Consider the following 11,722-nt stretch of genomic DNA (forward strand, 5'->3'; position numbering starts at 1 on the left):
ATATATTTCATTTATGCAAATCTTCAGAAAACCAAAGATTGCTCCCGGAAGAAAACTTGGAGCAAAAATATACAAAAACCCTTTACATATATCTTACAAGGATTTTAATATAGTCAGTCAGTTAACTTGGAGTTTATAAACATACAAGCAGGCAGCCCGGTATTGCCCGATCGTAAAATACGCTTAAATATGATATTTTGATTAATGCAGATTTCGTATTTATTATTATAGTATATCGACCTAATATATAGTAATAAGAAGTTTAAAAAAATGACTCGTACGCTACCACCGAGAATCGAAATCAAAACGTTTAGTTCACAATTTACTTTTCATTTGACGTTAATGCCTGACTTATGACTACATGTTTGCCACAAGACTAAAAATTAAAACATGACCAGTAGCTATTACGTTACGCATGTATATTAGTAAGGCCTTCGTTCGACCGTTACCTGGCAAATTCCATTTTTTTAAATTTTCACACTTTTGCATAGATTTTCCCCGGCTAAAACACAAATATAAAGTCTCACATGGGTTCGAATACCCTGTATATGTAGTTTCATGTCTATAGCCCAAAAACTGATCGAGGTGTAGGCAAAATGGTTTAAACAAATATATATACTTGCCTTGCAGCAAATATGTCTTCATACGCCAGGCATTAACATCAAATGAAAAAGTAAATCGTGAGTTAAGCGTTCTGGTTTCGATTCTCATGGTGGCGCACGAGTCATTTTAAAAAAAAAACTTTAAAAATTATTACTATACATCGGGTCGAATATAATCTATATATATAAAAGCGAAAATGTATGTATGTATGTATGTATGTTTGTGTGTATGTTTGGATGTCTGCTAAAAACTTTCGACAGACGCGACGAAAATTCACAAACTCGGTATCACATTGAAGCTCCATCCTTTGCTCGAAAAATATCGAAAAATTGGCCCAAAACGTTAACTTTTTCACCCCGAAATCGACAATTTTCGACGGGGGGGGGTCAACAAAAACGGTCCTCTCGTGACAATGACCGATTCTACGCATTCGTGAGATGATGTCGTGACCTGATTTACTTTAAATAGTTGAAAAACCGAACGCGTTAGCTCAGTTGCTTAAGGCGTTGGTTCATTATCGTTTTGGGTTCGAATCGTGGTTTGAGATATTTTTTTTTTCGATTTTTTAAATTTAAATATTTAACCAGTTTCGTTTTTCTGCTTTTTCTTTCTTTTTTTTTTTTACTTCGCTTATTATTAGCGACACCCAAAAACACCCGGGTACCCACCGATTTTTTAAATTTTAATATCGAAACAGGCTTATTGTAAGCCATTTTTCACGTCTTCGTTTCTGTTTTCATCGTTCGTTTGCCTTACGTTAGTCTTTTTTTTGGTGTTTTTTCCCGCTTAAGTGTTAACGTTGTTTTCTTTTTTTACTTCGCTTATAACAAACAAACCTACGTCGTCGTCGTCGTCGTCGTCGTCGTCATCGTGGTCGTCGTCGTCGTCGTCGTCGTCGTCGTCGCCGTAACGCTCGACGACTTCCAGCTGCGCACCTGTCAATTTCGTTCTTAAATAAATTCAAACATTTTTCACTAACTCATTCTGGCTGGCCGATTTTATTTTCAAACTTCACCTCAGGATTTCGGGTTCGATCTTACCCCCCCCGAGTTCTTTTTTTATTTAACACCACACACACCTACAAACACCCGGGCAACGCCGGGTACCCCCGCTAATATAATAATAAATACGAAATCTGCATTAATACAAAATATCATATTTAAGCGTGTATTTTACGGCCGGACAATTCCGGGCGGCCTGCTCGCATATATATATATATATATATATATATATATATATATATATAAACATTACTGTCAGTAATGAGACTGTAGAACAAACACATGCTTGGATAAAGGAAGTTGAGTGAATAGTAGTAAAAAAAATTCAATCTGGCCGCCTTTCGGTCCTACTACCACGTGGTGCCTTTTTTTGTATTTTATTTTATTTTTATTTTTCCGCTATAACGTCAGCTCGCACACTGGCTTAGTTATTTACATACGTGTCATGCAGCTGCTGCTGCTAAATACACGTTAGCGGCTTTGTTACAGTGCGGCTATTGAAGTTTGTCTAAAATTTATTTTCTTGATCAGGTCTTCTAGAAATTTCTAATTTGGCACTGACTTATTACTTTCACATATAGGTGTTACTTTTTGGAGCTTGGGAAGATTTCCATTGGTTGAAAATACTTTCAGTTCATGTTAAAACCTGGTAACTTCAGGAAGTGACGAAGAGAGCGTATCGAAACGAAATGACGAAAGAAAGAGAGTAAACAATCAGAGTCGCTAGCATTTTAGCATTTGTTTGAATCTCATCTCGATGTCTAACAGTCAGCACCGAAAGACAAGGCCTGTTAACTGAAAAAATGACCTCACGCATGGTAGGCAAAGGAAGCAAGATCTGTCGAGCAGTTAGACTGTCGATAATGAATGATGCATTTTAGCATTCGTTTGAATCGCATCTCGATTACTAACTCACTACAGATCACTATGTCAATTATTAACGCATGTTTTTTTTTTAGGGGGGGGCTGTGAGAGGGTAAGATCTTTTTATAAAAACATTAACCTATTCAAAAGATTCTTTATTCTGCATAACATCTCATCTTTTCTTTTCTTTCTTTTTTATTTTAGAAAGTTTCCACCCTAATTCATCGATTAAGCTCTTGCTGAAGCACATCGGATTCCTTCTACGGGACGATATTTCTGTCGTTTTCTAAAAGAAGCAGCTTTCAACAAAGTAGAGCTGACGGACACAAATACAGTTTTCTGGGTTCAAACCAAGTGCTTACAGATTTCAACGCGCACAAATGGATGCAGCTAAATCAACTCCCGCAGCGACGTTGGCGCCAGAAACAAAAGCAACAACGCTGTCAAGAACACGACCACCGCCATCACCAACCACAACAACAACGACGACGATAATGACAACAGAGTTTTCGTCAGCATCGCCAGTGACGCCGGAAAGTTCAAACACCTGCGTCCTTGCAAGTACTTTATCAGCAACGGTTGTCATTCTTTTTCTTCTTATTGCATTCGGAGTTATATATTTCTTGCGGAAAAGAAAGAAGGGCAAAACGATTATGGCTGCTAACGGACAGTCACCGGACGTACCGAAATTAGTAAGTAAGAAGAACAAAAGAAAGTTTATATTTGTATGATAATTCTATTTTAAACTTAGGTGTGATAGATCGACAAAGGGACAGAGATTGAATGCATCAAAATTATCTGTGTTCATTTAATATTCGCGTTAAATGATGAAAATTCTATTTCAAACTCAAGAGTGACGGACAGACCGATACGCCTCTTATAGAGATCCGTAGTTGCTGTTTAAATTGTATTTCAAAGTTAAATGTGACGGAAAGATCGACAAAACTCTTATAGGTATGCGTAGATGCACTTAAAATCCTGTTTCCAATTTAAGCGTGGTAGAGATGTAGAGATGCAACTAAAATTTAATTTCAAAGTTAAGCGTGACGGACAAAGCAACAAGCCTTCTTATAGATATGCATGAACGCAGCTAAAATTCTGTTTCAAATCAGATCGTGACATACAGACCGACAAATCTCATATGCACATGCGTAGATGCAGCTAAATTCTATTTCATATTAAAACGTGATAGACAGATCGACAAACCCCTTATAGACATACGTATTTTCAACTAAAATTTTATTTCAAACTTTAACATTAGAGATATACCAACAAACCTCTTATAATTATGGGTGAACGTAGTAAAAATACTATTTTAAACTGAAGTGGGGCGGACCGACCGACAAACCGCTTATAGAGATTCATGGACGCAGCTAAAACTATATTCCCAATTTAAGCAATAACCAGCAGACCGACAAATTTCTTATAGAGAATCTTGGACGCAGCTAAAATTCTATTTCGAAACTAAAAACGAGGGATAGATTTATGGGCAGACCGACATGCGTTGAACTAGCTAAAATTTAATTTCGAACTTAACCTGAGATATAGACCGACAAACCTCTTACAGAGTTGCGTGGATGCAGATAAATTTCGTTTTTAGTTTTTTTATGTGATGGACAGACCTACTTAATAAGACCTACAGATCTTATAAAGATTCGTGGACACTACTATAATTCTATTTAAAACTCAAGCGTGGCATACGGATCGACTAACATCTTATAGAATTGTGTAACAGACTGACGACCATGCTATTTCAACGTTAAGGATAACTGACCAAAGAAATAATAGGCACACCAACGGATTTAATCTCTGTAAAATTGTAAATCTCCGAATAAACATGAAAGTATAATCCCGAATAAGCGATTTGTCGGGGTGGTGTTTGAACCTATTTAAAATTCTAATTCAGAATTGCGCGGCAAATATTAGCCAACAGACAGAAAGGTATTGGACGCCTCTAACTTATTTGGGTCCATTTAATCTGGCGTTTAGCCATTTAAAATATACTTCGAAATGTAGTGTGACTAACCTATCTAGCTTAACCCCTATGGGCAAAGTTTCTCAGATATGTTAGAACGCAACCAGAAGAAGTTATTATCCCCGGTTTCTGTATGAAACATTACTAAAGTGGCACAATCCAATTCAGATATTAATGGTTGATACCTGGTCTCGAATCTATGACTCTCAAAAACTACGTTTAAATAAATCACAAAAAATAATCTATACTCCTATAAATTCGTTGTTCTTTTGTGTGTATTGATATTCATATTAAAAACCCTCTTTACTATTTATTTAAAGAGAAAATACAATGTTCTTATATATGGATCGTAGAATTGCATCCACTAGCAAAAGATCTAGCTAATTTGCATATTCTTTTAAACATTCATTTTAATTAATTCCCTATTAGTTTTTTCGGTTTTCTTATGGGATAATCATCTTTAGTTAACTATTTCGTGTAATTATATTCATGCAGATATTCTACATGATTTATACTTGCATAATATTTCCGTAAAAATTGTTTCCATATATATGTATGTATACGCATATATTTTTGTTTAATCTATACAAGTGAACGTGTCTGTATGTCTATCTGTCTGTCTGTGTACATTTTTCAACGCAATAACTCTGTCGATTTTCAGTCTACAGACTCAAAATTTGATATACAGGATACTGAGATTTGGAAAAATCTTTGTAATCCGTTTTCGGCTAGAAATTTGGCTATTAAGGGGTCAAAGTTCAACGATTTGACCTTTGAGAACTCTATCAAACTCCTCTGACAATTTTGGGTCTAAACATTTGAAATTTTAGATATATGTTCTTTGGACATGGATCTAACTTAATAACTTGAGTTGAGGCCAAAACAATAAGTATTAAAGGGTCATAATAGGGGTCAAAGTTTTAAAAAATTAACCGTTTTTTTTTTGCTCAACATACACCTCCAAACACCCGGGCAACGCCGGGCTGAAATGCTAATTATATATAAATTTATAGTTAATCTCATATGTACTAAGACGACTCAACGTTGCTTGGAACTGAATAAAGATCACTTCTATGTACGTTTTCACTATTCTCATAGCGCCATATTTCTTTGTTTTTACAGCCTCACCCTCCTCATCCTTCTCTTGTTTTGGTTCCAAATCTAAAGATCTATAAATTTGAGAATGTGTGTGTGTATGTGTGTGTGTGTGTGTGTGTGTGAGGAAACCTCTCAAGCTATATACTCAACGGATTTTTGAAATTTGGTATATAGAACATTCAAACATGGGAAAACTTTTTAATCGGGTTTAATCCGGAGAATCGGGCTACTAAAGGGTTAAAATTAAAAAAAAATTGGTACGTGAGAGTCATCGGATTCTTATATTTTTGTCAACTTTCAGTACATGCGTGAATGGTTCACTGAGCTCCAATCTATATTCCCCTCCTCGCCAAACTTTCACGAAAAACACTGGTCTAGCTGAAACCACAATGAATAATTTCCCCCACTCTTTATCTGGGCCTAAACCTAAACGTATATTCCATGAACACAGATTCTTTCTTAGAACTGTACATCTGTGGAACTCCTCCGTTTGCCTGCTCTCCAGCTGATTACAATTTAGTCGTCTTCAAGTCCAACGTAAACAAATTCTTGTTGAACCGTTCCTTTAAATTCATGGAAATTTGGCAATTGGATTACTTAATCCAATTGCCAAATTTCCACTATTAACGATTACTACGGTATTATCTCATTGAATACTGTACACTCATTAACCCTTATCCTCGAGTGGCCTCCAGGCCTTGATAAATGGTGACTCCTATGTAAAAAATGACAGATGTCTTATGTTAAGTATTAGTAGGTTTGAAATTAATTTGTAAAGATCGTGTCAAGTCGGCCTAATTATCGTACTTGACTCACTGTCTTTTTGGTTTCGATCTCAGCTCGAGTATTTTTTATGTTTATTTTTTTTTTACTTACAAGAAGTGAACTATTAAAAAAAAAACATAATACTTGCATGCACATGTCTCAGTTTCTTTCCGTTTTTTTTAAACTTCATTTAAAAGGAATTTAACTTTACATTTAATACCGGGCAACACCGGGTACATCTAGTATCGTTGATAAAAGCTGAAATGTTGGAAAACTCACTGAATCAGTTATTTATGCATATGGTTTAAATTTACTTAATATCGAAGATGCGTGTTTGAAGTTTTAGTGTGTTTATTAATATAAATTCAATATGTATCATGAACGTTTTCGATTCTTCGTCCAATCATCATCCAGTGAAAAAGCACATGAACAAAAATGCTGGAGAAAAGAAGAGAGTTTAAAAATGTAGTTGTGAAACGGACGTTTGAAACGCCGGGAGAACGTTTTCAGACTGTTCAGAAAGATGTTAACAATTTAAAATCAATGATACCAAAATTAGCGATACATGATAAAATTGTATTACGAAAAGCATTTTCAAATATTGGTTTTATAGGCAATGTTATTAATTGGAGGCCGTTAAATTTTAATGTAAATAGCTTCAAGTATTTTCATTTTTTAAAAATTGATTTCGGAATGTATTATTTTAATCTTCTTAACTAAGATTTGCCTTAAATCGGAGGGACAGTTATGTTTTGGTAGGGGTGCATAAATTGAACTGGAATTTATAAGATGCATGGTGAGGTGGCAGGATAGGGTTGTGGTCGTAAAACTAATGTAGCAATTAGTTTTAATAATATTATGGGAGTTAAGTTACCCCGGAGGGCATATGAACTTATAGATAACATTGGTTCTTTCTAATGTTTTAAAGGTTGGCGGAGGGTTATTTTTACTGTAAGATTTTGGATCTTAAATTTCTTATAGCAAATAATAGATTTAATTTTATCATTATTGTTAATTAGAGATATCCAATTGTGTACAATATTTTTCATGGCTTTTTCTTCTAATTTAAAGTTTAATTGAGTTTAATTAGAATAGTATATGTTAATAAAGTTTGAGATGTGATGTTGATATTATTATTATTATTATTATTATTATTATTATTATTATTATTATTATTATTAGCGGGACCCGTGGAAATTCCACAGGGACTCATTCATATGTAATATATTGATGTTGTCATTAGATAGATGTTCAACGTAAATGGAGACGCTCTGATATTATTATTATTATTATTATTATTATTATTATTAAAATTACAGTTTCACCCCCAAAACACACCGCCACTATGATGCAGGGGGCTACTATCAATGACATAATCTACAGGAATACTATGTGGGGAGTTGGGCAACAAGATGTCGATCACGTTACACTTGAACTTCTGCATGTACGTACAGTTGGGGAAGCAGGAACCCGGAAGGGAATTCCAAAGTCTAGCGGTTCTAGGGAAGAAACTACTGGAGTAGAAGGCTCTTTTACATCTAGGGAACTCTACTGTGAAGGGGTCGGATTTAGCTGCTTGTCGGGTTTGTCGGGGGTATTTACGTCGAGGGGGTACCAGTGCTTGCAGTTCGTCGGAGCATTCACCGGTAAAGTACTTGTAGAATAGGCAGAGGGATGCTACATTTCGTCGATGGGACAGAGGCTGAAGCTTAGATGACAGTTCAGGATCCATCAGGTTGGCGACTCTCTTTTGAACCAGCCTAAATATGACAACAATACTCCATACATGGGAGAATTGTGGCCTTGTAGAGGTACAGGATACTTTCGGGCGTTAGTAGCTTTTTAGCACGGTAGAGAGAATCCACCGTCTTCACAGCGGTCCTGGCAATGCTCTTAATGTAATTGTTCCAACTCATGTTTCCCGTGAACTTTAGGCCGAGGAGTTTAAAAGATGTAATTTCAGATAAAGAGTATTTGGCCATTGCTATTGGTGGTAGCGTAGATTTCTTGTAATTATTTAAGGAAACAAGTTTAGCCTTGGCAACATTGAATGTGACCAACCATTTTTGTCTCCATTCCACTACGGATCGGAGGTCATCTTCTAGTGTTTTTGCCATTTCTTTAGATATGTGTTTATTTGTTTTCCTGTCGTGTCTGTTATAGAGCGTGGTGTCGTCAGCATATATACCCATCTCACAGACAACTTTGTCAGGGAAGTCATTTATGAATATTAGGAATAATAGAGGTCCAAGGATAGACCCTTGAGGCACACTCGCATTTATATCATATTGTTTAGATGTACAACCGTCGAGGACAACCTGGATTTTCCTCTTATCTAAGAAGGATTTAATTATGTTAAGTATTCTTCCAGTGATACCGTATGATCTGATTTTCCTTCATGCCATACCCTGTCAAAAGCCTTAGATATATCTAGAGCTACCGCTCTACCTTCCCCTGTTTTGTCTAGTGAATGGTATGTATGTTCTGAGATTACAGTTAGTATGTCTGCTGTGGAACGGGCTTGCCTAAATCCGTATTGTTGGTCGGTCAGAAGTTTTGCATCTGTAAAGTGATGGACTATAGCTTTGTTAATTATGGACTCAAATATTTTGGCGAAAAGTGTGAGGAGACTAGTAGGGCGATAATTTACTGGGTCAGTTCTTTCGCCAGAATTCTTAAAAATTGGTACTACATAAGCAGTTTTCTAGCAGACAGGGAAGCAAGATTCATTAAGGCATTTGTTGCAAAGTTTGGAGAGAACTGGAGCTACTTCGGCGGAGCACTTTTTTAATAGCACAGCCGGGATGAGATCAAGTCCACATGCTTAAACATTAACTAAAATTAGCCGACTTCCCAGACACGTTTTCGGAACAACCTATTTGTTGAGGGACTACGAAGGATGAACCGCTTTTTCTACACATATTAGACATTAAGAGGAGATTATATATAGATATATAAATACCCGTTCACATACACTTTTCGCAATTGCTCGATTCTATCTAATTCTGGGTTCTAGCTTTATCGTGAAAAGTGTACGTTTCGGGGGACTTCTCTTGGAGAATGATAAGGATGATTGAGGAAAATAAAATATACCACAGATCTTTTTCCTCAATCATCCTCATCATTCTCCTGAGGAGGAAGTTCTCCGAAAATGGAAACGAAACGTTGAGAATTTTCTTAAAAGGCCACAGGTGTTATTTCTCTTTATATATATATATATATATATATATATATATATATATATATATATATATATATATATATATATATATATATATATACTAGCTGTACACTGCCACGCATTACTGTGGCTCAATTTGGTGTAATGAAAGCGTCTAATGAAAAAGAGAAAATGCATGTTTCTTATATTCTTAGTACAGCAATCCACTCCAAAAGTGAAAAAAAAAAGGCGAAAATGTAAAAAAATGGTACTCTGGCAGAATTGGATCCGGATCCTCGGGAGTTTCCGTCCAGCATGGTTTGAACTCGACCAACAATCAGTGGATTAAGCCGAACGTTGCTCAAATGTTGAAACGCTAAATCGAGTTTTTTTTTGTATTAAAAAATGTGAGTTTTTAATTAGTATTTGGGTGAGGTGGGGGGGCGTTACAATACACAGATTCGAAAAATAAACAAAAGCAAATGAAAGGTAAGTTACGTTTCTATCTAAATGGATGATTTGTTAGTGTTTTTATTTAATGTAAGATGTTTTATCAGCTCGAAAAACACAGTGTTTATCGATGTATTTGAAAAAGACAAATGGTCGCGGACTCTGTTGAATATGTTAAGTTTGGGAAAATAACTTAAAAACTATACAAAACAGTGTCAGAAACCCACCGAATATATGTTACTGTGACATAGACTGACATATTCGGTGGGTTTCTGACAGTATTTTGTATAGTTTTTTAGTTTTAACTCACTTTCCCAAACTTAACGTAATCAACAGTGTCCGCCACCATTTGTATTTTTCAAATATACCGATAAACACTGTTTTTCGAGCCGACTAAACGTTACATTAAATAAAAAGGGTTTGTATTACTAAACACAGATACGAAAAAGTTGTCGAAAAATAAATATATAACAAATACATGTTATCAAAGGTAAGATAAGTTACTTTTCTACCTAACTGGATAAGATTTTAGTGTTTTTATTTAATGTAAAATGTTTAATCGGTTCGAAAACATGCAACGTTTATCAGTATATTTGAAAAATACAAATGGCGGCAGACTGTGTTAAACACGTTAAGTTTGGGAAAATGAGTTAAAACTAAAAACTATACAAAATACTGTTAGGAACTCACTCAATATATGTTACCATGACATAGGCTGCCATATATTCGGTGGATATTTAACAGTAATTTGTACAGTTTTTTTTAAAGTTAAATTTTAATCACATGATCACATTTTCAATAATTATGTGATTATATTTTACCCACTTAAAGTTTGTAAAACATGTAAAAAAACCTTCTGTCTACCGATGTTGACTTAAGAGTCCCTTTTAGTGATTACCTGGTTTAAGGATATTTGTACAACTAAATTTCAAATCTGCCGAAAACCTTTCTGTATTTCACTTAACAATTTCTTTAATAAAGAAAACGCATTCATATTTTCGCATATAAAAACTTCTGTAAAAAAGAGAAAAAAGTGTACTTTCAATTTTGTTAAAAAAAAAGTTTTGTTACGGTAAAAAAAAAGCAAAAACAAAACAATCGGACCTTAATCGGACCCGTCTAGCTGAATCCACTGTGAAAAATTTCCCCCACTCTATATCTGTGCCTAAATCAAAACGCGGATTTCATGAGCAAAGCTTCTTTCTTAGAACTGCACGCCTGTGGAACTCTGTTCCGTCTGCCTGCTTCCCTCCGGACTACAACTTGGATGTCTTCAAGTCTAATGTTAACAAATTCCTAATGAACCCCCCCCCCTAATTAAACACTTCATAAAATCTCCTCACTAACGTGATGTACTTGCAATAACCCTTATCCCTGAGTGGCTTCCGGGCCTTGATAAGTGGTGATCAATGTGTAAAAAAAAAAAAAAAAAAAAAAAAAATCACGTTGTTTTTTTTTGTTTTTTTTTTCGAGTAAAATTCAACTTTCACAATATCTTCCTTTTTTTATATAATTTCACGATATATTTTTTTGTAATAATAAATTGTAAATAATATTTTTTTTAAATAATAAATTGTTAGTTGAAAGCACAGAATAGTCACAAGACACCCACCCCTCTCGATGGTAAGAATGGCTGAAAAAAACAAAAAAACAAATAAAAATAAAAAAGATATTTCAGCACGTTACCAAAATGCATATGTACCGTGAAATTTCTTCGAAAAAAAAAAAAGCTGTACTTTCACCTAAGAATTTATAGTTTAAATAATGAATAAAGTTCATATTTTCTCATGTAGAAAAAAACTGCTA

At 35.0% G+C, this 11,722-nt stretch overlaps 1 protein-coding gene across 1 annotated transcript in view; it reads left to right on the plus strand.

Moving 5' to 3' along the window:
• LOC145294040 (uncharacterized) overlaps positions 1 to 11,722 on the plus strand; it is a 60,675-nt gene that overhangs the window by 29,177 nt on the left and 19,776 nt on the right. The window contains exon 2 of the mRNA XM_080141028.1: positions 2,673 to 3,160. Within this exon, the coding sequence (XP_079997154.1) occupies positions 2,849 to 3,160 (312 nt within the window). The 5' untranslated portion in view covers positions 2,673 to 2,848. The remainder of the gene's footprint in view (positions 1 to 2,672; positions 3,161 to 11,722) is intronic.

The sequence above is a fragment of the Euprymna scolopes genome, chromosome 15, assembly GCF_053919585.1.
Source record: "Euprymna scolopes isolate OS-2025 chromosome 15, ASM5391958v1, whole genome shotgun sequence".
Taxonomy (NCBI): Eukaryota; Metazoa; Mollusca; class Cephalopoda; order Sepiida; family Sepiolidae; genus Euprymna; species Euprymna scolopes.